The sequence below is a fragment of the Ostreococcus lucimarinus genome, chromosome 6, assembly GCF_000092065.1.
Source record: "Ostreococcus lucimarinus CCE9901 chromosome 6, complete sequence".
Classification (NCBI taxonomy): domain Eukaryota; kingdom Viridiplantae; phylum Chlorophyta; class Mamiellophyceae; order Mamiellales; family Bathycoccaceae; genus Ostreococcus; species Ostreococcus sp. 'lucimarinus'.
This window is the reverse complement of record NC_009360.1, coordinates 106,367-131,619: the sequence shown is the minus strand read 5'-3', so window position 1 is coordinate 131,619 and position 25,253 is coordinate 106,367. Positions and strand designations below refer to the sequence as shown.

Genomic DNA, 25,253 nt, shown 5'->3' with positions numbered 1-25,253 from the left:
CGTCCCGAGCGAGCCGCGCGCCGCACACCGCCGCGCGCGCGCGCACCGCGATGGCCCAAAACGACGACGCCCCGAAGGGCATGTTTGCTCGTCTCGGTTTCGTACGTACAATTCGCGGCGCGGCGGCGCAAGACGCGACTAATCTCTCACGAATCCGTCAACCGCAGATTCGTGTTGAAACCAAAGATCGGCTCGCGACGACGCGCACTGACCGCGAATCGCTCGTTTTCGCGCGGCGCAGGGCGGAGGGAAAAAAGTGACCAAGGCCAAGCTCGGGCTGGAGTCGGCGTTTTACTTTGATGAGAAGACGCAGTCGTGGGTGGACGGGAGCGCGCCGGCGAGCGGGACGGCGAGCGGCGCCGCGGAGATCGGCGCGCCGCCGGTGATGCAGCCGCCGAACGCGACGATGGCGGCCGCATCTCTAGACGGCGACGCGCCGAGCGCGAGCGCGTCGAGGGAAGGGCCGCCGACGGGGGGAGGCGCGGGACCAACTCACGCGGGGACGCGCGCGCGATACGTTGACGTCTTCGCGAGGGAAGGGATGACTTCGGCGCAGGTCGCGGCGCCGATGGCGAACGTGAGCGCGTTCGTGCCGAGCGTGGCGCCGATTGGTGGGACAGGAGCGCCCATACCGCACGGGGGGATGCAATTTTTCGTGCCGGCGCCTCGGGCGGCGGATGAAGGCGGCGACGATGAGAGCGAGAGTTTACGCGAGCCTCTGGCGTTGATGCAGCCGACGGTGAGCGATGCGAGCGCGGTAGAGGAAGACAGAGCACCAGTATTGCATGATGTCGACGTCGGCGGGACGTCGGTGAGCGATGCGCCCGCGCCGGTGGTCGACGCGGGAGACCGCGAGGCTGAAGGCGCGGATTTCGGCGGCGGCGCGAGCGACTGGGCCGAAGCCGCGGATGGGTCTCCGCGCTGGGCCGAAGCCGACGTACCGCCAGTTGAGAGTGATCAACAACACCCGCAATGGGAAACGCAGACGCAGGAGTGGTTGCAGCACGAAGACGCGTCGATGGGCGCGGCCGAGGTGGCGCAGTGGGACACGAACGCGCCTTCGACGACTGAGTGGACTGAAACAGAAATCGTCGCTTCGGAGACTTACGAAGCGCAGCAAGGTGACGAACGCGGCGATTGGAAAGGTTACGAAGGCCACGACGATTACGATTACGACCCTCGATGGAAGTACGATGAAAACACCGGCGAGTGGTACTGGGACGGTGGCGACGACGAAAACTGGGTCGAACGCGCGACGCACGACGCTGCGATAGCAGAACTCCAAGCGGCGATCGACGCGAGGGCGTCGGAATTAGAAGACATCAAATTGAATCGAGACGCTCTTACCGAAGAGCTGGCGCACGCGCACGCGACGACGAACGAACTATCCACAAAGGTACAAGATTTGGAGGCCAAGCTCGCCGAGCGGTCGACGTCGCTCGATTCCGCCGTCGATGCCTCGGAAGAGAGTTTAAGCGCGGCGTTCGAGCGAGGGTTCGAGCGAGGTAAAGAAGAGGGCTATACAGAAGGTTACGCCGCCGGTAGTGCGGAAGCGCAGGAAGAGCTCGCTGATCTCTTGGTGTGCCTCGGCCAGGAAGGACGCCGCGTGGAGAAGCTTCGCGAGATGCTCGCGGAAACCGGCGCCGACATTGACGCCATCATCGCCGAGTTCGAGGCGGACGAAGAGGAACAAATCGCGAATCTCATCGATGGCCAAATACAACACGATGAATTCTCCGCGCCAGAAGACGTCTCCATCGACGCCATCGCCGAGCAAGATCTCTCCAACCTTCCCGAAATTTCCCAATCCATGAAAGCCATGGCGGCGGAAATCGACACCCCCGAGCGTCTTCGCGACTTCGGCGCCGCCTCCAACTTAAACCCCTCCGCGGAGGAGTTCATTCTTCCCACGCCTCCCAAGGCTAAAGGTCAAGAGCGCAATCTCGCCAACGCGTTCGAGATGGCGTAGCCGACTCGGTTGTCGAAAAGATATTTTATCTCGCCAGTCACCCCAGAAACCGTCGCGCGCGGTCGCCGTCGTCTCCCATGTCCGCCGCCGCGCCCGACGACCCGCGCGCGCATCGCGCGCTCGGCGCTTGGCACGACGTCTCGCGCGATAGCGTCAAAAAGGTGCGCCGTAAAACTTCCAAACTCGATACTGTTACGCGCCCGTCCCGATGCGACGAATCGCGATCGACGACTGACGCTCCCGTCGCGTTCGCGCGCCAGGACGCCCTCGGCGCGCTCTCGATCGATATACGCGCGAACATCACCCTCGCGCGGCGCGTGCTGCCGCGCGACGTGGGCGAGGCGTCGGCGACGGTGGTGAAGACGCTCGCGGAGACGTGCGCGCGGGACGCGGAGCGCGCGACGACGGTGCTGGTCGTCGATCATCGACGCCAAGGCGATAAAGTCGACGACGCGAGCGCTTCATGTGCGTTGGTGGATGGTTTACCGAGCGGTGTGGCGGTGCGGCGCCTGGAGGGCGGGCTGCGAGAGGACGCGCGGTCGACGACGGCGGACGCAGTCGTCGTCGTGACGACGGTCGAGACGGCGAGCGAAGAACGTCTCGAGGAAACGTTGGAGCGCGCGTGCGCGCGCGTTGGCGTGACGAGCGTTTTCGTGGTCGTCGATGGGTGCGAGGTGTCGAAATCGTTAATGGATGCGATGTCGCGAGTGGGGATGGCGTCGACTGCGGTTGAATCGTTGGAGTCGACGGCGCTGTTCGAACGCGTCGCCGACGGATCCACCGCCACCGCGGAGGAGTTTTCGACGTTAGCGTGGGCGGAAGCATCGATGAGTGAGCGTCGATGGGTTCAAAACTTCGCGCGATTTGCGCAAGATATCGTCAAATCGAGATTTGAGGCTGTGCTCGAAACGTACCAACCACTGCGAGACATCGTGACGTTCTGGAACGTCGTGATGGGCGAATCTTCAGAGTTTGAGCGATCGGGTGCGAGCGTCGCGGCGAATCACATGCTTGGGAAAATAATTTGCGGCGCGTGCGTTGGTGTGCCGAACGTTGGGATATTAGGCGCCGCCGCGCTCGCCGCGCATCACAGGGAAGTCAATCCCGAGCTCGAGGTGTCGAAACTGAAGAAATCGTTGATTTACGCAGATGCGTCCAAATCGTTCGCCGCGGGTACGGTTTTGTCGATTGGAGGTCCGTTAACGGCACCTCTCACGATGTTGCCGCAGTTGGTGATGTACTTTACGATTCGCATGCGATTATGCCTGGCGATAGCCATCATGGGACGAGAAGACGATGACATCGCCGTGTTACGTCCATCCCTCATCGCCGCGGCGCTCCTGTGCTTCTTCGGATCAAACGCCGTGGATGTCATATCTTTGCGACCGACGGTCGAGCAGTTTGAATTGGAAGATTTGATGAACGATTTGGAAACGGCTGATGCGTTTCGCGGCGCTGAAGCAGAGGATCTCTTGGACGACGACAAGCCGGTCAAAAGTCTGGGCGAGATCCTTAATGAAAAGTTGACACGATTGGGGGATGACGCCAAAGAGCGAACGAACGAGGCCATTCGCACCGTTCTCGAATCTGGTTCTCGCGCCGAACGAAGCGCTCAAAGGGATGCCGCGGTCGCGTCGGAGAGGATTCGGGTCTTCGTAAAGGCGCAAGGAGGAAGCCCTGGGGAGGCGAATCGAGCCGCCGAAGAAGCCTTCGCCAAAGCGCTGCCTGTGTCGCTCTACGAGCGCATGTCGGAGTGCGTCTTCACGGCGGACAATTTACCGATTCTTGTCGCTGAGTTAGTCCCTGCGGTGTCGTCGTATCTCACCATTCGCGCCGCGACGACGGCGATGACGTGCATGTTGCCGGAATCTGTCGCCGCCGCCGAGCAAATCGCTCGCGAAGCAGCATCGGAGGATCAAGAAACCATCGAACAAGCGCCGGAGACTTGGGATGAGTCCGCGAAGAAGACATTGGTAGCGGCGGGAGAGTCGACAAAACGAGCAGCGGTAGCCGTAGGCGAGGCGACGCAAAACGCATTCTCAGAAATCAATAGAAGTCTTTCGCGAATGTTTTCGCGCTCGTCGAAAGAGGGTTAGCGCTTAGAAAGTTGTACATATACGTAGAGGAATATTCATTGAAACGTCGCTCGCACCTAACGTCGACGAACTTCGATTTCTTTCGTGTATTTTTCCGTAAGCATCGAGATGGCCCCGGCGCTGCCGACGATGTTCGCCATACACTCGTCCCCACATTCGTCGCGCTCGACCGGGTCGATACCCGCTGTCGTCCACATCGCATCGACGTCTGCTCGATACGCGACGACACATTCGTCATCTTCGCCGAGAAACGGTTCGTATTCGTCTACAGCGGATTCAAGCAACGCAACAGCGGCGATCGCGTCGCCATCGGCTGAGATTTCATCAGTCGCGACGCGAACACTTTTCAAAACTTCTCGTCGAATAGCTCGTAAATCATCAGCCCAATCTTGACGTGTTTCGAACAAATGTACGAGAGCAATGAGTTCTGGAAGTGTCTCCGCCGTATTCTCTGGATCCTTGTTGTTCTTTGCTACGTCATTTTTGCGCAACGCATACGCTTCCTCGAGCATCATTCGCGCTTGGTCTTTCGAACCAGATTGTGCGAGTTGTAAGGCTGAGTTGCGCAACGCGTATAAACGCTCCGTGATGGGCTGACTCTCTCGCATTTCCTTAAGGCGCTTCTTCCGAACTTCGTCTTCGTCGGGCCACTCTTCTTCGAACGCGCGCTCTTCGCCCGCGAGTCTTCGGCGCTGTTCTTCGACGGCGCCGTTGAGAAACATACGAATGGCGTCGTCCTCTGGAAGCACGGTGTCCGCCATAGCCGCTGCTGACGTCAATGCGTCGCCGGTAAAACCGTCCAAATACATCGCTCGCCAAGATCCTTGCTTGCTCGCGGAGCGGCCGACGAGCGTGGCTGCGAGCTGTCTCGCACGTTCGCCGACGCGGATATCGTCAGCGTACGCACGTTCAGCGCGCTTGATGAAGTGCGACAGCGTCAAAATGGACGCCATGAGCGCACCAGAAAGCCCCGTCTTCGGATGCTCTGCCGGGAATACGACGGAGGGATGCAAGCCGTGCAGTTGTCCGAGCTCATAAAACTCGACCGCGGCGAGAATGTCCGACGCGGCATCGCAACCACCGCTCGGACCTTCGATCTCTTCTATGATTTCACCCGCCACCGCGTCCACCGCGGACTCCATTCGATGCACGATGTTCTCTTCGTCTTCCGCCGGTAGACATCGGCGCTTGAAGCGAATCGTCGCCTTGCTCTTCTCCGTGCCGCCGCGTTTACTCTCACGGAGCTTCACTTCGAGTGCGGCGCCGCAGCGCACGATGGCCGTCCGCATTTCGCTATCCATGCGCGCTTGCATGACACGCGTCCAATGTTCGAACTCGAGATCGTCCATGCCCGGAAGTCGACTCAAAGGCCCGTTCCCCATCATGTCTTGCAGGCGCGCGTCCGAGCCGTACGCCGTCATGGCTTTCGCGGCGACGGTGGAACACAGCGGAAGTGACGCCACGCGCGCTTCGTCGGCGCTTCGGAAAGACGCGCTTTCTGTCGCACCTTCGCTGATACCGACGCGCGCGGTCACGATGACTTCCACGGGCGCCGTGGCGTTGTCGCGCTTCATCACCACCTCTGTGTCCGCGCTCACCGTCATTTCGACTTCGCCGCGCTCGTCGCAGATGACTTGGCGCCGGGCGAGCTCTTCTGCTTCCGCTTTTTCTCTCGCGAGTCGCTCTTTCTCGCGCTCCGCGCGCTCCGCCGCGAGCTGCGCCGCCTTTGCCTCGGCCTCGGCTTTCAACCTCGCCTCCAACCGTTCCTTTTCCTCGGCGTTTCGTCGGCGCAATTCCGCGCGCATTTCTTCTCGACGTTTTTCCTCCTCCTCCGCCGCTCTCGCCTCGGCTTCCGCTCGCAAACGCATTCTCTCTTCCTCTCGAGCCTTCTCCGCGGCTTCTTCCTCGTCTCTCGCGCGTCGACGCTCCTTCTCCGCCTCGGCTTCCCTCGCGCGTCGCTCCGCTCGCAGTTCCGCCTCTCGCGCCCGCTCCTCCTCTGACATCTCCTTCCCCACCACCGCCCCCCCCCCCGCCCGCCCTCGCTTCTCCAGCTCAATCCTAATCGCCCGCGCGCTCCACAGCGCTCCCAGCGCCACCGCCGTCCCCACCGCCGAGTGCGCGTCCAACCGTTCGCTCGCCGCCGCGCCGCTACTCGCCGCCGCGCTCGCGTACCCCATCACTCCCCCCTCCGCGCGCGCCCTCGCGCGCGCCTCGCACGCGCCCCACGTGAAATCCGGTCTCAACCGCTCCAGGCTCGCGCGCGCGTCGTCGACGTAATCGCGCAGCTCGTAATCCACCTCGACTTCGTATTCCTCGAACTCGTCGGTTTCGTCGTCGCCGTCGTCCGAGACGTCGCCGTCGCCGTCCGTCGTCGTCGCGCGCGTCGTCCCGCGCGTCGCGCCGTCGTCGTCGCGCGTCGCGCCGTCGTCGTCGTCGTCAACCGCCGCGCGCGTCCATCGCGTCGTCGCGCGCCCGCGCGCGCGCGACGCCGCGCTCGACCGCGACGCGACGACGCGCGGCCTCGTCCGCGCGCGTCGACGCGTCGCGCTTGACCGCGTCGCGCTCGACCGCGCCGCGACGGCGCGCGCCATCGTCTGCCGTCGTCCGTCCCGCCGACGCCGCGCACTTCGACGCCGCACGCTTCGACGCGTCGCGCGTCGCGATGCCGAGCGCACGCGCCGACGCGCGAACGTTTCGCCGCGTCGCGCGCGCGCCGCGCGTCGCGCGCGGCGCGCGTCGCGCGGCGCGACGACGCGCGACGTCGACGAGGTTATCCGCGACGACCGAAACGACGACGACGACGACGACGACGACCGAGACGACCGAGACGACGACGCGTCGCAACGATAATGAAATCGCGACGACGGCGCGCGCCGACGCGGCGTCGCGTCTCGCGACGACGACGACGACGGAGACGCGTCGCGCGCGCGAGCTACGGCGCGCGCTGCCCGACGCGCCGGCGCCCGTCGTCGACGCGAGCGCGCGGGCGTCGATCGCGATCGAACGAACGCTCGGACCGGCGTGGGAGCGGTACGCGCCGGCGCGGGTGCGAGAGACGGTCGCGGCGCAGGCGCGCGCGGAGCGAGCGAGCGGGTACGCGCTGTACGCGGGCGACTTGGGACCGGAGGCGGAGCTGGCGATTTACGCGGCGGCGGCGTTTTATCTGATCGCGAAGCCGGGAGTCGTGCCGTGGGCGTTCGATCAGACGGTGGCGAACGCGGTGGGGCGGGCGCTGGAGCGAAGGTTCGACGCGGCGAGCGTGCGTCGAGGGCGAAGGTTGGGGGCGGGGAGTTTCGGGACGGTGTTCGAGGCGGAGGATTCGAAGAGCGGGCGAACGGTGGTGGTGAAGCAGTCGAACGCGGTGGAGGGCGCGAGCGAGCTGCAGAACGCCGAGGCGTACATCAATAGACGCGTCGCGCGCGCGCCGCTCGTCGCGGCGGGGTGCGCGAAATTTTTGGGGACGTATTACGAAGTCGAGGGCGCGCGGTCGCCGTGCTTGGTCTGGGCGCGCGAAGAGGGCGACGCGACGCTGGAGGACTTTCTGGAGGACCGCGGGTTTCCCGACGCGCTGGAGGACGCGCTGGGGATTCGCGCGCGCGACGGCGACGACGAGGCGAAGCGCGCGAATCGGTGCGCGAAGAAGATTATGAGAGACTTGTTGGGCACCGTCGCCGCGCTGCACGACATCGGCATCGTGCATCGAGACTTGAAACCGTCGAATTTGGTGCTCATGGGCAAGCGATTCAAGCTCATCGATTTCGGCGCGGCGTGCGATCTGCGAAGCGGAGAGAATTACGACCCCGAGCAAGGGTTGTTAGATCCCAAATACTCTCCGCCCGAGCAATTCATCATGTCTGAAAAGACGCCCGCGCCGCCCCCGCTCGTCGCCGGCGTCCTCGCCCCGCTTCTGTGGACCATCGCGCAGCCGCAACTGTTCGACTCGTACTCCGCGGGTTTGATTCTCCTCCAGCTCGGCGTTCCGCAGCTTCGCGGGAAGAACGTCATGGCTCCGAACGGCGCCTTTCAAAGGCGTCTCGAAGACGCCGGTTACGATTTACGCAAGTGGCGCGCCGACGTCGAGTCGGCTCTCAACTGGGACTTTTCCGCCCTCGACGTCAACGGCGGCATCGCGTGGGATTTAGCTTGCAGGCTCGTCACCAAGCGTAATATTTTGCGTCGCGGCAGGCTCGACGTCGGCGCCGCGCTCGCGCACCCATTCTTACTCGCCTAGCGCGTTCGCGTCCTCTTGTAACGACGACGACGACGACGACGACGACGACGACGACGACGACGACGACGACGCCACTTCCCCGCGCGCGTCGCGCGTCGCGTCATGCGATGAACACAACGCCGGAGCCGCGCGCGCGCGCGACCATCGTCGCCAAGGACGTCCGCGGCGTCGTCAAAAGCGTCGAGTTGGATGACTTTGGGACATCTTCCATCGACGACGTTCGACGCGCCATCGCGCGCGCGTACGGCTTCCCCGAACACCGCGCGCGCGTCTGCGCGACCGGACGCGACGGTGAGCTTCGAGGGACGGCGTCGTGGGCGAGCGCGAGCGGCGACGCGACGGAGGTGATGGTTTTTGGGTTCGCGGCGGTGAAGACGCGGCGGCGACGGCGCGAGCGGCGCGAGACGACGGCGACGCGCGGCGACGATGACGACGTCGAGGACACAGAAAGGGACGCGAACGGTGCGAGCGATCGATCGTATGAAATCGTGACGGGCGCGGGCGCGTCGACGAGCGAAGGAGGGGGGACGCGCGCGTGCGCGGCGCTTCGACGGTTGAGCGCGGGCTTCGAGGCGATTACGCGCGCGTGCATGTTTTTGCACAGGCAGCACATGCAGCCGACGATGCGCGTGATCGCGAACGCGGTGAAAGATGATAGGGTGACGGTCGATGACGCGCGCGCGATGTCGATTCTGTGTCCGGGAAGCATACGATTGATCAAGAGGAGGAAGTCGGCGGAAAACGACGAGGAGGAAATCGTCGTCGACGTCACGGCGCCGGATGAGGATGGACCGAGCGCGTTCGTGACGCCCAGATATTTGACGAACCTGAGCGTCGGTGATGACGACGACGACGCGAGCGCTGCGGTGGCGTTGCAGGGCGCGCGGCGGTCGATGCGTTCTATAGGTGGGTACTCGCGGTTGTTGGGCGAGATGACGAATCGTTTTGGGGCGAATTTCAATCGCGCGTTGGCGACGTTTGCGACCGCTTTTGATCGCGGCTTGCGCGAAGTCATAGAACACGTGCCGTTTGACGTGAAAGAAGACACGAATTTGCGAGAGATTTTGGATGCCGTACTGGAAATTCGCGCGGCGGAGTCGGCGGCGACGAGAAACGCGCCGCGCGGCGGCCTCGCCGTGCCCCCCGAGGCGATGGACCGGCCGCCTGCGCCGCCGCGTATACGGGCGAAAAGGAAAAAGCAAAACGCCGACGATGGGCCGTGTTGTAGCACAGAACCCATGGATGTGGACACATTCGTGGATCATCTCAAAACGACCTTGGCGTCGAGCGGGCAAATCGTGCACGTGGAGAACATTCCCGCGAAACCGGCGGCGCGTACGCCTCTCGCGTCAAAGTTGAGCGACGTCACGCTCGCGGCCTTCGCCAGTGCGGGTATTGATATCGAAAGAAAATTGTTCAGTCACCAGGCGCGCGCGATTGAAACCGTGCTCGACGAGCGCGAACCGCGAAAACACGTCATCGTCGCCTCTGGTACGGCTTCTGGTAAATCGGTGTGCTATAACGTGCCAACGATTGAAACATTACTCGCGGACCCAACGGCGACGGCTTTGTACATGTTTCCCACCAAGGCTCTCGCGCAAGATCAGCTACGAGCGCTACGCAACATACTGTCGAATATTCCGAGGAGCGAAGAGACGGTGTTTGAGATCGGGATGTACGACGGGGACGTTCGCGAGGACGCACGCACGGAAGTCCGCGAAAACGCACGTTTAATCATCACTAATCCAGACATGTTGCACGTAAGCATGTTACCGTCACACAAGGCGTGGGCGCGCGTATTATCTGGGTTACGATATGTCGTCGTCGACGAGGCACACGCATATTCGGGTGTCTTTGGTTCGCACGTCGCGCTCATAATCAGACGTTTGCGACGGTTGTGCTCGGAACTCTACGGATCGTCGCCACAGTTCATAATCAGTTCGGCGACGGTGGCCAACCCGCTCGAGCACGCGCGAGATTTGATTGGATACGACGGCGTGCACCCAGAGCGCGATGTCATCGAGGCGGTAACAAACGATGGCGCGCCTCGCGGCGTGAAGACATTTTTACTGTGGAACCCGATGCTAAAACCCGGGCAATCGAAGCAAACGAACACCGAACGCAAATTTAGACGCGAGACTGTGATCGAGCGCGGCAAGGCGGCGCTCGCAAGAAGACTCCGCGAGCAGCATGGTGCTAATGAAAATGTAGAAGATGAAAAGCACGACGAAAACGATGCAAAGGATGGCGCAAGAACGTCTCCAGTGGTAGAAATTTCACAGCTCCTTGCCGAGTGCGTGCAGCACAACCTACGCTGTCTCGCCTTTTGCAAGACGCGGAAGCTCTGTGAGCTCGTGCTCGTGTACACGCGAGAGATTTTGCGCTCCTCGGCGCCACATTTGGCCGACAAAGTCGCGTCGTATAGAGGTGGATACGAAGCGATTGAGCGACGAGCGATTGAAAAGGAGCTATTCTCGGGTGTCCTTCTCGGCGTTGCCACGACGAACGCGCTCGAACTCGGCATCGACGTCGGTTCGCTTGACGTGACGCTGCACCTCGGGTTTCCAGGCTCCGTCGCATCACTTTGGCAGCAAGCTGGTCGTGCTGGTCGGCGTGAAGGGCACGCACTTTCAGTCTACGTCGCGTTTGATGGCCCTTTAGACCAGCATTTCATGCGACAACCGCGCGCGCTCTTTGATGCCCCGCTGGAGATGAGTTACGTGTGGGCCGAGAATCCAACCATCGTAGAGCAACACCTGGCGTGCGCGGCGTACGAGCGCCCTTTGTTCGCGAATCCCGACGTCGACGAGGTATACTTTGGCCCAAAGACGCGGGAAATCGCTGGAAAGCTCGCACGCAACAAGCTCATGCGAGATGCGCGATCTTTAGTCGCGTGGGATCTAAACGCCGCCATCGCGCAACCGCTTCTCGCGGCGACGGACAAGACGCCCGCGCTCGACGTGAGCGTGCGCACCATCGAAGAGGAACGCTACGAAGTCATAGATATCGGTGGAGCTCGTGAAAAAGTCATCGCGAGTATCGAGGCGTCCAAGGCATTCTTTGAAGTGTACGAAGGGGCGGTGTACACGCACCAAGGGCGCACCTTGCTGTGCACCAAACTCGATATCCCGCGCCGTCGAGCATTCGTGCGTATGGCGGATGTGAAATATTTCACTCGCGTGAAACATGAGACGACGTGTGCGGTGCCCGGTGGCATGCGTGCGTACGAAGAGACGAAAGATGCGCTGTCGATCAAATGCGATCAAGTCGACATCCGAACGACTTTCACGGGTTTCTCGCGAGTCGCTCGCGGATCGCAAGCAAAGTTTGATCACGAGGCGTTCCCTCCCAGAACGACCGAATTCCGAACCGTCGGCACGTGGCTTCGTATTCCCGACGACGTCGTCACCGACGCATCCGACGCCGGAATTGACCTTCGCGCCGGCGTGCACGCCGCGTCGCACGCCTTGCTCAACGCGCTTCCCCTAAGCGTTCCATGCGGCGACGCCGACGTCGGCTGCGAGTGCTTCTCCGCTGACCTGTACCGACACACCTCGCGATACGCTCCGTTTCGGTTCTTGATCTACGACCGCCACCTCGGCGGCGTCGGCATCGCCAAGCGCGCGTCCGCGCTCTTCTCCGACCTCGCTCGCGTCGCCGTGGCTCTCGTCGAGCACTGCGCGTGCGCCCGCGCCGACGGCTGTCCTCGATGCGTCCAGCGCCTGTCGTGCGACGCGCACAACGCGCACATCAACAAAAAAGCCGCGCTGTGGCTGCTACGTCGCGTGTTCGCGAACGATTTGAAACCTAGCGATTGTGTAGAATAGTTCTCTCGGCCTCGAACGGCGCGCGCGACTGAGTTGACAAACTACGCGCCTCACTGCTCGACGCCGATGTCGACGCCCGATCCGCCATCGTCGCCCGCGCGCGCGACGCCGCCGCGAACGCCCGAGCAGAGCGAACTCGAGCGCCGCGCCGTCAAAGCCGAGCTCGCCGTGCTCGAGGCGCGCGCGCTCGCTTCGCGCGCGGCTGAAGACTACTCCAAGGTGAAAGAAACTGAAGTGCGCGCGTCGCGCGCGTCGCGCGCGCGCGCGAAGACGGCGCTCAAGGTGGCCCTGTGCGCGCTCGTCGTCGTAGGCGTGGTCGCGCGCGGGCGTGGGCGCGAAATATCGCGGTTGAGGACGTCGTTCGCGCGGTGCGAAGACGCGTTGGCGACGAGCCGAAGCGACGCGCGCGCGATGAAGGCTGGGGTCCGACAGACGGCGAGAATGTCGGGTAAAGATGCGATGCCGACGCCGAAAACGTTGAAGGCGTGCGCGAGCGCGCTGGCGGATGAACGCGCGTCCACGTTGGTGGCGTTGGACGCGAGCGCGGCGTGCGAAAAGGCGCTCAAGGCGACTCGCGGCGACGACGCCACGTACCTTCAAGACGCTGGAGAATTGAGAGATATGCTGGAGACCGTGAAGCGCGCGCTGGACGGGGCAAATTTTCGGTTATTCTTGTTCCAAGTTGTTTTTAGTTTGGTCGTCGCGTGCGCGTTGGCTCTCGCGTCGCAGCCCGCCGTGCGCGAAAGCTTTCGGAATTTATTAAACTCGAGCGATCGCAGGCAAATCGAAGCGAACGCGCGACAGAGCGCGCCTTCGCGCGCACCGCGCGTCGTGGTGACGCCGGCGAGCCCGACTCGGCTTTCGCGCGTGGAGAGCAAGACGCGCATCGAATAGTAGAATTTTAATACCGCCGCTGGAAATAGAGACAGTTAGCCTCACTACCGCACTCGCGGTCGGGCGGTCGGTCGCCATGCGCGAGGCGCGCCGGCACGCCTCACACTTACTCACCTCCGTCCTCGCGTGTTGCCTGATCTTCCGCGCCTTCAACGCCGTCGTCGTGCGCACGTTTTTCAACGCCGACGAGTTTTGGCAAGGGCCAGAAATCGCGCACAAAATCGTCTACGGCTACGGCCACGCGACGTGGGAGTGGCGCGCCAAGCTGCGAGGGTACGCGCATCCCTTAATCTATGCGCTGGTGTATAAGCTGGGCGACGCGGTCGGCGCGCGGTCGGCTTGGTTCGTGAGACACGCGCCGCGGGCGACGCACGCGGCGCTGAGCGGGACGCACGACGTCGGATGTTATCGCCTGGCGCTGCGATTGCACGGCGACGCGTGCGCGAGGGCGGTGATCGTGTTGAGATTTTTGAATTGGTTCGTGTTTTACTGCGAGACGCGGAGCTTCTCGAATTGCGTGGAGGCCTGCGCGACGACGTGGGCGTTGACGTTTTGGCCGCTCGGGACGACGCTCGGGACAGGCGCGGGCGGACGCCGACGGCGGTTCAAGGCGTTGGTTTTAGCGGCGTTGGCGTGCGTGATGCGACCGACGAGTGGCGTTTTGTGGCTCGCGCTCGGCGTGCGGACGTTGATCAAGGCGAAGGCGACGATCGGGGAGAAGGCGCGATTTGCGGCGCTCGAAGCGGCGCCGACGGCGCTTGCTGCGCTCGGCGCCTCGGCGTGCGTCGATAGGTATTTTTACGGCGAGTGGACGTGTGTGGTGTGTAATTTCGTGCGGTTTAATGTATTTGAAGGTGGAAGCGCGATATATGGCTCACATCCTTGGCACTGGTATCTCACGCAAGGGTATCCGGCGGTGATGGGCACGATGCTGCCGCTCGCGGCGATTGGATTTTGGCGCCATCGCGCGACCAAGCCAGAGGCGTTTATAGCGACGTTTTGGACTATTTTGGGGTACTCTTTCGCCGCGCACAAAGAATTCAGGTTCTTACTGCCGTGTCTCGGCGTCTCGCTCGTGAGTGCGGCCTCGGTGCTATCGTCCATGACGCCGTCGCGTCGACGTTTCGTCGTCGCCGCGTTGGTCGTCACCAACGTCCCCGCGGCGCTGTACTTGTCCGTGTGGCATCAAGCCGGTACGATCGCCGTCATGCCACACATCGCGCGCTTGGCGAAAAGTGGCTTAATAACCCACGGGGGCGTACTTTTCGCCACGCCGTGCCACCAGACGCCGTTTTATTCGCACATCCATCGCGAGATTCGCATGACGTTTCTCGACTGCTCGCCCGACCGCGCGCCGGGCGAGGACGATTCCGCCAAGTTCACCGCCGACCCACATGCGTGGCTCGAACAAAAGTACGGCGCGACGCCGAGCGCGAATGACGCGCACGCCTGCGCTGTGGCCGCGGCGTTGGCACCGAGCCGACTCGTTCTCTTCGACGCCGACGCCCTTCGAGCGAGCGCCTGGCTCGCGAGTTGGAATTTCACCCTCGAGGCCGATTTCCATCACGCCCACGTCGAGGTCGACCGCGAGCTGCAGCGTCGATTATTAGTGTACGCGCGCGACGCCGACGCCGCGACGCGGCGTTGCGAGGCGCAGGAATAGAATTTAGTATAGAAGCGCTCGCCGCTCGCCGCTCGCCGCACAACGCGCCGACCCGATGCCCGCGCGCCCGCGCCCGCTCGCTTCTCGCCTCCAAGACGCGACATGACGCTCGACAAAGCCCCCGATGCGTCGTACAAGCGCGCGCTGATCAAGAAACTGCGCCAGGCGAGCGCCAAGCTCGTCGAACTCGACGCCGCCGGGACATCAACTGTCGACGCGAAAACCGCCGCCGAGCGTCGCGCGCGCGCGGAAGAGACGATCGCGCGATCGCTCGACGCGCTCGACGCCATCGGGGTGCGGGCGAGCGACCAGGAGGTGGTGAACGCGCGAGGCTCGGACGCGAGAGCGGCGAGCGCGAGAGACGAGAAGCGACGCCGCGAGGGCGAAGCGCGACGACTGGAGGATGAACGACGCGCGAAGCACGCGCGCGCGAATCGCGCGATAGGAAAGACGGTGAAGAGCGTAAGCTTGTGGCGCTTGCATTCGATGGCGAAAAATGAGGGGCTGGGGGACGAGGGTGAGGTTTCGCGCGCGGCAACGGAGACGGCGAGCGACGCGGAGCGCGTCGATGGAAAGTCCTGCAACGCCGGAATGTGGGCGGTGGCGAAGCTGGCAAAGATGGTGCCGGAGGGACAAATCGGTGTTGAAGCGTACGACGGTGTCGTGAAGGCGTTGGGCCGTGCGATGAACGCGCTGGCGAGGCGAATGGTGGATATGGGCGAGGACGCGATGGACGCGCGCGCCGCGAGCACGACGATTTGGTCAATCGCGACGATTTTAAAGACGAAATGTGCCGCTCACGTCGACGATGCTTTATTGCGCCGCGCGGTGAGCGGAGCGGCAAATAGATTGAATACTTGCGCGACGACGGCGAACGCGCAAGACGCGGCGAACGCGCTTTGGGGCGCTGCGAAGCTGCGGAAAATGTTGCACGAGCAGTGCGTGACGGCGCTCGTCCACGTGTTGGCGTCGGGTGAAGTTCGCACGGAAGAGGTTTCCTCTTCTCTGTGGGCGATCGCGACGTTTGGCGGTGATGGTTGGAAAGAAGCCGCAACGTATGCGGAGCCACTGGCGAAACGCGCAAAGGACATGGCAAAGAAGCAGCCAAAGGATTGGAATGCGCAAGCCGTCGCCAACGCCGCCTGGGCGGCGGGGAAACTCGCGACGAACGACCCAAACGTCGAGTTGGGTGATGCTAAACAGCTCATCACGCTCTTGATACCGATCGCGAAAAACTTGAGTCTCTCCGCGCAAGGTTTTGCGCACGTGATGTATGCCGCCGGTGCCGTCGTCGTCGACTCGAGAATGCTTGCCGACTGCGCAAAATTCGCGTCCAAGGGCTTGAAGACGCACGCAGCAACGCTCACGGGTGCCGATCTCGCCGCTGTCGTCGAAGCAACGCACGCGTTGAAATTGGGCACTAGCATGAGTGATGGGGCGCAGCTCAAGATGGCTATAATAAACGCCATCGAACGTGGAATGGGTGGTTTCGATTGGCAAACCGTCGGGAGATTAGACTTTGTCATCGACGACGTGTTCGACGACGACGAAGCGCAGTCGATTCGTGAAAAGCTCAGCGTACGAGGCACCGCGGTGTGCGAAGAAACTGACGCGAATCGCATGCACATCGAACGGGGGAGCGCAGACGCGCTGTTGGCGCAGGAGATCACGGCGCCGTTCGACGAGTTGAGCGCGAGGGTGCTCATCGTCGACGACAAGCACCGCTTGATCACGAAGCGCCTGCGCCGTGTCGGATGGAGCGTCAGTAACTGGCAGCGTTTCAGCTGTGGCGATCACGGAACAGGGACGAGCTGGCCCGAGACTCCTGATGAATTTTACGCTGCGGCGATGGTGCGAGCACCGCCGACCAAGGCATCGCTCGCGATGATTTTACACGCCGTCGCCGCCAACGTGCGTTTCGGTGGGCGAATATGGATTTATGGCGGCATCACAGAAGGGATACGCGGTGTCATTGCAGATTTACCAAAGGTACGTCATTATCGAACTCGACTTTTGTCAAGCATCGGCATACTTCGCCGCGCGCCGTCAATGCGCGCGTGTGAAGCCCAAGCGGACGATGCAAAATTACTGACGGGTCGCGACTGCTGCTGCTCGCTAAAGGGGCCATCCAACCCCGAGCGCGCGTCGTCCGTCTGGCGAATAATAATGAGCCTCGACTGAACGTCACCGAGCGACTTTCGAGTTCGTAACGTTCGCTACATTTCTCGAGACGATGGATGGATACCGATGACTGACACCGCTTTTTTTGTCCGAAGGGATTATTCGAGCGAACGAGATTAGTCATGCACGACGATAAATACGGCGTCGTGCACTGCGTGCGCTCTAGCGCACAACCGGACAAGAAAGGTAAAGAGTTGAAGAAGTGGAGAGAAAAGAAAACGCTCGACTTGAGCGACGTCATGACGACCGAACATTCAGTACCGTGGGTCGCCTACCCCGGATTGTTCGCCGGCGGCGGCTTGGATGTCATGACTACGCTACTCCTTCGAAGCGTGCTTCCGACGATCGAGCGAAAATCCAAACTGAAAGTGTTAGATTACTGCTCCGGTGCCGGTCAAATCGCCGCCGCCGTGCGCGCCAAGGCGAAGAAATCAAGGCTCTGGCTTCTCGACGCGGATGCGTGCGCGCTCGAAGCGGCGAAAAGAAATCTCTCTGACGACGTCGAGTTCATTCTCTCCGACGGCTGGCGCGCCCTAGAGAAAAGCGATCGCGCGTTCGACCTGATCTTATCCAACCCTCCCGTGCACTTGGGCCTCGCCGTGGACTTTGTGCCGATTCGAGAATTCCTCGCCGGTTTGGCTCGGCGGCTCCGCCGTCCCGACGGCATCGCGTACTTCGTCGCCCAGCGATACGTCCCGGTGCGCGCCATCGCCGCTGGCACCACAGCAGACACGCTCAAAATCACCCGCCAGGGCACCGACGACGCGAAATTCGCGGTTTGGAAGTGCGTCGCTCGCGGCGCGTAGCCAACCGTAGCCATCGCCAACCGCCGCGACGAGCTCCCGCACACCCGCCCGCGCCTCGCGCGTCTTAGCCGCCCTAGCAGCGTATCCATAGCGAGAACACCCCTTCACGCGCCGTTTGACGCGTCGACCGCTTCGCCGACGCGACGATCGCGCGCGACGCGTCGTTTGTTTCGTTAGATTTAGATTCGCATTCGCCATGGGCGAACCGCTGTCGATATCGTACAACCAAGACGGCGCGTGCTTCGCCGTCGCGCGGCGCGACGGACGCGCGCGTGGGTTTTCAGTGTACAACACGTCGCCGTACCGCGAAACCTTTGGACGGAAGTTTCGAGACGGCGGCGTGGGAATCGTGGAGATGCTCTTTAGGTGCAATATATTAGCGCTGGTTGGAGGCGGCGACGAACCGAAGTTCTCGCCGAATAAGGTGATGATATGGGACGATCATCAAGGAAGATGCATCGGCGAGCTTGGGTTCAAGGTGCCGGTGCGCGGGGTGCGTTTGCGGCGGGATAAGGTGGTCGTCGCTTTGGCGCATAAAATTTTTGTGTACAATTTTTCAGATTTAAAGATGGAACAGCAGATTGATACGGCGGCGAACGAGCGCGGGTTGTGCGCGATATCGCCCACAACGGAACGCACGGTGATGGCGTGCCCGGGGTTGAATAGAGGGCAGGTACGGGTGGAATTGTTTGATTTAGGGACGACGAAGTTCATCGCCGCGCACGAGACGGCGTTGGCGTGCTTGGGATTGAGCGCGGATGGTTCGTTATTAGCCACGGCGAGCGAGAAAGGAACGCTCATTCGGATCTTCGATACGCACACGGCGTCGCTCGTGCACGAATTCCGTCGCGGCTCGGATCGAGCTCGAGTGTACTCGCTCGCGTTTTCGCCGAAGAAGAATTTGCTCTGTGTCACGAGCGACAAGGGCACGGTGCACGTGTTCAGGATTCCAGAAACCCCCAGCGCGTCTTCGAGCGCACCGACGGCGTCACCGATACCGACACCGTCCTCGAACGGCGCCCGCACGCCTTCCTCTTCTTCACCCGCCGCCGGTTTCGTCAAGAAACTCCTCCCCAAATACTTTAGCAGCGAGTGGTCGCTCGCGCAGTTCAAGCTTCCGTCCACCGCGCGGTCGCTCGTCACCTTCCCCGCCGCCGATCCCGATTCGTGCATCATCATCAGCGAGCGCGGCGAGTACTCCCGCCTCATCTTTGACCTCGGCGGTGGCGGCAAAATGTCTCTCGTCGAGCGTTTCGACTTCGCCGACCGCGCCGCCGTCGACGACGACGCGCGCGACGACGACGACGACCGACTCACGTAGCGCACGCGGACGACGAAACGAAAATAAAGCACACTTCCGAACCACCGCGCCGACCGTCGCCGTCGCGCGTCGCGTTCTTCCCTCGCGCGCGTTCGACCTTCTCTTTCCTCACTGTATGCCCATACCGTGATCCAGATGACGTCGACGTCACGAAAGTCCCGCCCCGCGTCGTCACTACGCGCCCCGAACGCTTCGACATGTCGTTCGCGCTCACCTCTCGCGCGCTCGTGGCGTCCCCCGTGACGTCCCGCGTCACTCCCGCCCGCGCGCCGCGCCGCGCCGCCCGCGCGGCGCCGCGCGCCGGCCCGTTCGACGCCATCGGCGACGCCATCGCGGAAAACAAAAAGCAACAAGCGACGAAAGCGTCCAACGCGCGCGCGTCCCCGCCGGGAGTGCCGCCGCCGCCCATCGTCCCCGTCATCGAACCGGCGACGTTCGGATTCGTGGAGAACGCCGAGCGACAAAACTCGCGGGCGAGCATGATTGGGTGGTGGAGCCTGCTGCTCGTGGAAGCCGTCGCGGGGAAGGGGTTGTTGGAGATCGCCGGATTCGAGGTCGGGAAGGGGATTAATTTTACGTTTTAGTGGTGCACCCGCCCGTTAGCGATTGATTGTAGTGTAATGGCGAGCTCGTCGTCGAATGAACGCGTCGTCGGCGCGTGATCGTGTTCGCGCGTCGACCCGGCGCGGGGACGTTTTTCGAGGCGCGATTCGTACTGTGACAACGCGACTTCTACGTTTTAAGTGGTGCCTTGATAGGTGAAGTTGTCATCGGTGGAGTCGGTGGTGACTTGGTGACTAGAGTAGTAGTGCGCGATGGTGAAGCTTCGCGTCGCGGCTGTTCGCGCGCGAGGAAGACAAAAGAAATGAACTGGAAAAAATTGAGACGAGCCGCGCGATTCGTCGCCGTCTTAGGAGACGACGAACATCGCGGTTTCGGGCTCGTGCTGCTTGCCAGTTGCGGTAAAGCTGGCAAATTCTGGAAGCATTGCGCCAGAGGACGCGATGAAGCGCTGGATGATGTCTTGCGCGGAGGCGACTTGCTCGCTCGAGCCGCTAATCTCCAACAAGCGGTCGGAATCGACGGAGCGGTCAGCCGTACGGCGCGAGCCCGCGGCGCCGGGATAGAGCTTGATTCTCGCGCCACTGACTTGACGAGCGAGCGAGATATTGCATCCACCGCGACCGAGGACGCTACCGATGTGTTGAGATGAGATGGCCATCTGCACGCTGTTCACAACGGACACGCCCGGGGCAATTTCGACCGGAGGCGCTCGCGCGCCTCCAGTGGACTTTGTTTTCGACATCATCACCGTTTCCGGCGATCCGTACGCGGTTTGCGTCATACCATACGGTATCAGCTCGGCTTGCTGCCAAGTGGCGTCGAAACCCATCGTTTGCGTGTTTTGAGCGTCTGCCGTGGATGTCAATCGCTCCGCCGCCTTGTGCCGAATGTTGCCGCGAAGACGGCCGCTGACGATGCGAATCCCGAGCGCACACGCATCGGCAGGCCATTGACCGATTTCAAGAAGCTCATCGTCATTCGCACACGATGGGAGCGCCTCGGAGGGCAACACGCGCACCGTCGCCCCGGTTTCGTTGCGAATTTGCTTGATGATGCTCCCGCCCTTGCCGATCAAGCACCCGATTTGAGACGTCTGCACGAGCAATCTAAACGGCAGCGGTATCTCGTTTCCAGCGCTTTCGACGATGCATCGGTAGACTCTGAACAAAGCCACTTGTGCGGCGAGCATAGGAGCCAAGCCATCATCGCTCGAGCTCACGCAGATGATGCGTTCCTCCGCACCGTTGACTTGCTCGCAAACCTTCACCTTGGCGCCGGTTTGACTGCGAATTTGTTGAATTACTTCGCCGTTGCGTCCGATGACACTTCCTGTCTTCGACACCGGACAGAGCAACCTGAACGTGATTTCCGTCCCTCCCGGGACGTAGACGCCGTTAAGGTTCATCCTGGTCGACATGTGCCCGCCGTTCTTCGCGCCCGGCGACTCGACGCCCGCGTGCGGGGCAGTTTTATTCCCGATCATAAATGCCTCAAACGGGCTCCGATTCGACTCCGTGGCCGCGTTCTTCGACGGGTACTCTCTCAAGTGCTTCGCGATCATTCTCAACGCGTTCTTCACGCTCGCCATGGATAGTTTCTGATCGCGCTCGGCGCCATCCGCGTCTCGCGAAGGCGCGGTGATTTGCAACAGCTCGTCGCCTTGACTCGCGCACGCGGGCAACATATTCGCCGGCATCACGCGCACCGTGGCCCCAGAACTCGCACGTATGGCGCTGATCACCGTCCCTCCTTTCCCAATCAAGCTCCCGACCTGCACGCGCGGCACTAATAGTCGACAAATCGGCGTCGACGCCCCCCGCGTGGACCCTCCGCTCGCCTCGCCTTCGCCTTCGCCTTCGCCGCCTCGCGCCGCCGTCACCCCCTCCTCTCCCGTGATCGTATCAAATATCCTGAACAGCGCCACCTCAGCCGTCGTCATCCCCTCTCCATCTTCTCCGACCGTCAGATCGTCCCCGCTCGCGACTAATATCACGCGTTCGTCCGCCCCTCGCGTCGTCGGCGCCACCTTGACCCGCGCCCCCGTCTCCGCGCGCGTCGCCTTGATCACCCGTCCCTCCTTCCCGATCACCCTCCCGATCCTCGTCGTCGGGCACAGCAATCGATATCGCACGCTCGCGTCCCGAAACTCTCCGTTCGAGCCGTGTTCACCGCGATGTCTTCGTTCGCCCGATCTCGCGCCACCTTCGCCTTCGCCTTCGCCTTCGCCGCCTTCGCTCGTCGTCGACCCGTCGTCGTCCAGCAAAAACTCCGTCGCCCGTCGCTCGATCGCCAGCGCGTCCATCGCGAGATCGTAGTCCCCCCCGTCGTCGTCCTCGACGATGCCGTAGTCCAGCGCCGCCGTCATCGCGTACATGTCGGTCGCGGCGCTTCGGATGAGCGACGCAATCAGATTCGTCCCGCGGATTCGCGTCCCTCGCGTCGCTCGCGCGCGCGCGTTCGACGATTCGAGCGACGCGCGCGACGCCAAGTTCGACCGCGCGTCGCTCGCGGCGCGCGCGCGGCGAGTCGCGACGCGGCGACGCGGAAGTCGCGCGTCGAGATCTGCAGCCGCCGGCGAGGCGTCGGCACACCGCGACGCCGCGCGCGCGACGCCGCGCGACGCGTCGCGCGAGGGCGCGACGCGCGGTCGCGGCGCGACGCATCGCGCGAGCGACGCTCCCGATGAAGACGACCTCGCGATGAAGACGACGCGCGGTCGCGCGCGCGTTCGAAGGATGCCCGCGGGACGGATTCGACGGCGCGCGGCGCGCGCGCTGTCGATCGCGTGCGCGCTCGCGCTCGGACGCGACGGCGTGACGCGCGCTGAGGCGCAGGCGAGCGATGGGAACTGCGTGGCGGCGGAACAGACGGCGATTTTCGTGGCGTTTTCGGAGAACGCGCCCGACGCGGTGTTTCGCAGCGACGACGGGTGCCTCGCGGGAGGCGGACGCGGCGTCGGATGCTGCCCGGGATCGGTGTGTAAGGCGTGCGAAGGAGACTCGACGTCGCGGTTTTACAGTTGCAAGTGCGAACCGTGCGCGGCGGGGACGGTGCAGCCGCTGGCGGCGCAAAAGACGTGCGTGTCGTGCCCGGCGGGATGGTTCAACTCGCGGACGGGGCAGGCGACGTGCGAACCGTGTCCGGTGGGGACTTTTAGCACGAAGGTTGGGAACACGGTCGGGTGCACGGCGTGCGGAGCGGGGACGTCGGGGAAGAGCACGCTGGAGGATTATTACGAAAAGACGACGCGCTCGTGGCGAGCGCCGGCGACGGGGGATGGATCGACGTTCGATTCGACGTTAGCCGCGACTTCGTGCACAGACTGTCCCGCGGGAACGTCCGGAGGAGGCGCCGGGGACGCGTGCACGCCGTGCGCGCCCGGGTATTACTCGGCGGCGCGCGCCGAGACGTGCACGCCGTGTCCAGTCGGCACGTACAGCGTTCTCTCCGGCGGCGCCTCCATCGACAGCTGCATCCCGTGCGCCGCGGGTGAATCCAACAACGCCATCGGATCCACCGAGTGCTGGCAGGTGTGCCCGATCGCCCTCCTCTCTTGCGCCGCCGACGCCGTCCGGGCCAGAGGCGCGTACGACGCGCTCGAGCTCGCGCGCGCTCGCCCTCGAATTTCCTACACCGACGACGGCATCGACGACTACCGCGCCCGTCTCTGCAAAACGGGCTGCGAAACCTTCGCCACCGACCACTGGTGCGCGTCCTTCGGCCTTCCCAACGTGAACGACTGCGATCAGTACGCGCCGCCGCCCCCCCCGCCCGCGCCGCCCGGCGACGTCGCCGACCCCAACGCCACCGCCGCCAACGCCTCCGCCGCGTCCTGACGCGTCGCGACGCGTCGCGACGCGTCCAACGTCCTCTTTCGCGCGCGCGTCGCTCGGCGTCGGCGCCCGCGACGCGTTCGCGCGCTCGACTCGCCGTCCCGCGCGCGTACGCCGGCGCCCCGCGTACATAGATCGCGTGTACATCGAAATCCTAAATCCGGTCGGTCGCCGCGCGCGCCGGATGGGCGATCGCGCCGCGATCGCCCCGCACTATCCGCACGCCATGCAATCGCTCGCCACGTTCACCGGCTTCAAGCCCGCCGCGGCGCCCCGCCAACGACTCTCCGCGCCCCGCGCGCGCCCCGCGGCGACGCGCGCCGCCGTCGTCGTCGAGGCGAAGAAGAAATCCGTCGGCGACCTCGCCGAGAGCGACCTCAAGGGCCAAACCGTGTTCGTGCGATGCGACCTGAACGTGCCGATGGACGCGGACCTGAACATCACGGACGACACGCGCATTCGCGCGGCGATCCCGACGCTCGAGTACCTGGCGAAGAACGGCGCCAAGGTGCTCGTGACGTCGCACTTGGTGCGTGATCATCGCGATCGGCGCGCGCGCGACGAGAGGGTGGTTTATCCACTTATCCGCGAATCGGATCGAGACGAACGAGGGGCGACGAGACGCGAGCGACTGACGAGGGGGACGACGACGCGCGCAAAAATAGGGCCGACCGAAGAACGGACCGGAGGATAAGTTCCGATTGACCCCGGTCGGGGCGCGATTGTCCGAGAAGTTGTCGTGCCCGGTGACGAAGGTGGACGACTGCGTCGGCGACGAAGTCGCGAAGGCGGTCGCGTCCATGCCGAACGGCTCCGTGTGCTTGCTCGAGAACACGCGCTTCTACAAGGAAGAAGAGAAGAACGACTCTGACTTCGCGAAGAAGCTCGCGGGCAGCGCGACGATCTTCGTGAACGACGCGTTCGGAACCGCGCACCGCGCGCACGCCTCCACCGAGGGCGTGACCAAGTACTGCAAGACGAACGTCGCCGGTTTCTTGCTCCAAAAGGAACTCGACTACCTCGACGGTGCGGTCTCCAACCCGGAACGCCCGTTCTGCGCCATCGTCGGTGGCTCTAAGGTGTCCTCCAAGATCGGCGTCATCGAGTCCTTGTTGCAAAAGACGGACAAGATTATCCTCGGCGGCGGTATGATTTTCACCTTCTACAAGGCGCTCGGCAAGTCCGTCGGCGCGTCCCTCGTTGAAGACGACAAGATCGACCTCGCCAAGGAACTCATGGCCAAGGCTGAAGCCAAGGGCGTGAAGATCTTGCTCCCGACCGACGTCGTCGTCGCGGACAAGTTCGCCGAAGATGCCAAGACGCAAATCGTCTCCGTCGACAACATTCCGGAAGGCTGGATGGGTCTCGACATCGGTCCGGACTCCCTCAAGGCGTTCCAAGGCGAACTCAACGAGTGCAAGTCCGTCATCTGGAACGGTCCGATGGGTGTGTTCGAAATGGACGCCTTCGCCAAGGGTACCTTCGGTATCGCCGACACCCTCGCGAACTTGAACGGCATCACGATCATCGGTGGTGGCGACTCCGTCGCCGCCGTCGAAAAGGCTGGCCTCGCGGACAAGATGTCTCACATCTCCACCGGCGGTGGTGCCTCCCTCGAATTACTCGAGGGCAAGGTCTTGCCGGGTGTCGCCGCCTTGGACGAAGCGTGTACGTAAAATTAACCGCGATGCGCCCCTACTCGACTATTCGACGGCGTCCCGACGCGAATCGCCGAGAGCTTTGACTGACGCGCGCCGCGTTTCGTCTCCTCCCGCAGAATCGAACTCTCCGAGTCACCGCGCGCATCTATCAATATCTCACGGCACCGATCGTTCTCTCATTCCTTGTAACGATCGTTCTCAAGACTT

The 25,253-nt window shown here is 62.9% G+C and overlaps 13 protein-coding genes across 13 annotated transcripts; 11 read left to right on the top strand and 2 right to left on the bottom strand.

Moving 5' to 3' along the window:
- Window positions 1–50: 50 nt before the first annotated feature.
- OSTLU_15666 (predicted protein) lies at window positions 51–1,969 on the top strand (the record flags this gene model as incomplete). Its single annotated transcript, XM_001418346.1, has 2 exons — window positions 51–101; window positions 242–1,969. 2 exons carry the CDS (start codon window positions 51–53, stop codon window positions 1,967–1,969), a joined length of 1,779 nt encoding a protein of 592 aa, XP_001418383.1.
- Window positions 1,970–2,682: 713 nt separating this feature from the next.
- OSTLU_32017 (predicted protein) lies at window positions 2,683–4,065 on the top strand (the record flags this gene model as incomplete). The annotated part of the gene is made up of 1 exon (XM_001418345.1): window positions 2,683–4,065. The coding sequence occupies one exon, from the start codon at window positions 2,683–2,685 to the stop codon at window positions 4,063–4,065; it is 1,383 nt and encodes a 460-aa protein (XP_001418382.1).
- Window positions 4,066–4,121: 56 nt separating this feature from the next.
- On the bottom strand, window positions 4,122–4,987 carry OSTLU_32016 (predicted protein; the record flags this gene model as incomplete). The annotated part of the gene is made up of 1 exon (XM_001418124.1): window positions 4,122–4,987. The coding sequence occupies exon 1, from the start codon at window positions 4,671–4,673 to the stop codon at window positions 4,122–4,124; it is 552 nt and encodes a 183-aa protein (XP_001418161.1). The 5' UTR covers window positions 4,674–4,987.
- A 182-nt stretch (window positions 4,988–5,169) lies between these two features.
- OSTLU_32014 (predicted protein) lies at window positions 5,170–6,342 on the top strand (the record flags this gene model as incomplete). Its single annotated transcript, XM_001418344.1, has 1 exon — window positions 5,170–6,342. One exon carries the CDS (start codon window positions 5,170–5,172, stop codon window positions 6,340–6,342), a length of 1,173 nt encoding a protein of 390 aa, XP_001418381.1.
- Window positions 6,343–7,606: 1,264 nt separating this feature from the next.
- On the top strand, window positions 7,607–8,296 carry OSTLU_41004 (predicted protein; the record flags this gene model as incomplete). Its single annotated transcript, XM_001418343.1, has 1 exon — window positions 7,607–8,296. A coding segment is annotated over one exon (690 nt), but the record flags the coding sequence as incomplete, so codon positions are not given.
- Window positions 8,297–9,534: 1,238 nt separating this feature from the next.
- On the top strand, window positions 9,535–12,123 carry OSTLU_40984 (predicted protein; the record flags this gene model as incomplete). Its single annotated transcript, XM_001418342.1, has 2 exons — window positions 9,535–10,437; window positions 10,579–12,123. The coding sequence occupies 2 exons, from the start codon at window positions 9,535–9,537 to the stop codon at window positions 12,121–12,123; spliced, it is 2,448 nt and encodes an 815-aa protein (XP_001418379.1).
- Window positions 12,124–12,534: 411 nt separating this feature from the next.
- OSTLU_32011 (predicted protein) lies at window positions 12,535–13,017 on the top strand (the record flags this gene model as incomplete). Its single annotated transcript, XM_001418341.1, has 1 exon — window positions 12,535–13,017. The coding sequence occupies one exon, from the start codon at window positions 12,535–12,537 to the stop codon at window positions 13,015–13,017; it is 483 nt and encodes a 160-aa protein (XP_001418378.1).
- A 76-nt stretch (window positions 13,018–13,093) lies between these two features.
- Window positions 13,094–14,680, top strand: OSTLU_87441 (predicted protein; the record flags this gene model as incomplete). Its single annotated transcript, XM_001418340.1, has 1 exon — window positions 13,094–14,680. The coding sequence occupies one exon, from the start codon at window positions 13,094–13,096 to the stop codon at window positions 14,678–14,680; it is 1,587 nt and encodes a 528-aa protein (XP_001418377.1).
- A 102-nt stretch (window positions 14,681–14,782) lies between these two features.
- OSTLU_32009 (predicted protein) lies at window positions 14,783–17,667 on the top strand (the record flags this gene model as incomplete). The annotated part of the gene is made up of 2 exons (XM_001418339.1): window positions 14,783–16,669; window positions 16,957–17,667. 2 exons carry the CDS (start codon window positions 14,783–14,785, stop codon window positions 17,665–17,667), a joined length of 2,598 nt encoding a protein of 865 aa, XP_001418376.1.
- A 208-nt stretch (window positions 17,668–17,875) lies between these two features.
- OSTLU_3284 (predicted protein) lies at window positions 17,876–18,928 on the top strand (the record flags this gene model as incomplete). Its single annotated transcript, XM_001418338.1, has 1 exon — window positions 17,876–18,928. A coding segment is annotated over one exon (1,053 nt), but the record flags the coding sequence as incomplete, so codon positions are not given.
- A 970-nt stretch (window positions 18,929–19,898) lies between these two features.
- OSTLU_15661 (predicted protein) lies at window positions 19,899–21,854 on the bottom strand (the record flags this gene model as incomplete). The annotated part of the gene is made up of 1 exon (XM_001418123.1): window positions 19,899–21,854. The coding sequence occupies one exon, from the start codon at window positions 21,852–21,854 to the stop codon at window positions 19,899–19,901; it is 1,956 nt and encodes a 651-aa protein (XP_001418160.1).
- Window positions 21,855–22,133: 279 nt separating this feature from the next.
- Window positions 22,134–23,526, top strand: OSTLU_32006 (predicted protein). The gene has a single exon (XM_001418337.1). The coding sequence runs from the start codon at window positions 22,288–22,290 to the stop codon at window positions 23,386–23,388; it is 1,101 nt and encodes a 366-aa protein (XP_001418374.1). The 5' UTR covers window positions 22,134–22,287; the 3' UTR covers window positions 23,389–23,526.
- An 80-nt stretch (window positions 23,527–23,606) lies between these two features.
- OSTLU_46028 (predicted protein) lies at window positions 23,607–25,240 on the top strand. Its single transcript, XM_001418336.1, has 3 exons — window positions 23,607–23,914; window positions 24,051–25,053; window positions 25,163–25,240. Coding segments are annotated over exons 1-3 (1,308 nt in total). The 5' UTR covers window positions 23,607–23,611; the 3' UTR covers window positions 25,165–25,240.
- Window positions 25,241–25,253: the final 13 nt, after the last annotated feature.

Bases quoted from the DNA above. Each gene is read 5' to 3' on its own strand.
- OSTLU_32006 (XM_001418337.1), top strand. From the start codon at position 22,288: ATGCCCGCGGGACGGATTCGACGGCGCGCGGCGCGCGCGCTGTCGATC.
- OSTLU_46028 (XM_001418336.1), top strand. From the start codon at position 23,612: ATGCAATCGCTCGCCACGTTCACCGGCTTCAAGCCCGCCGCGGCGCCC. The intron at 23,915-24,050 runs GTGCGTGATCAT...GCGCAAAAATAG, and splicing joins TGCTCGTGACGTCGCACTTG to GGCCGACCGAAGAACGGACC.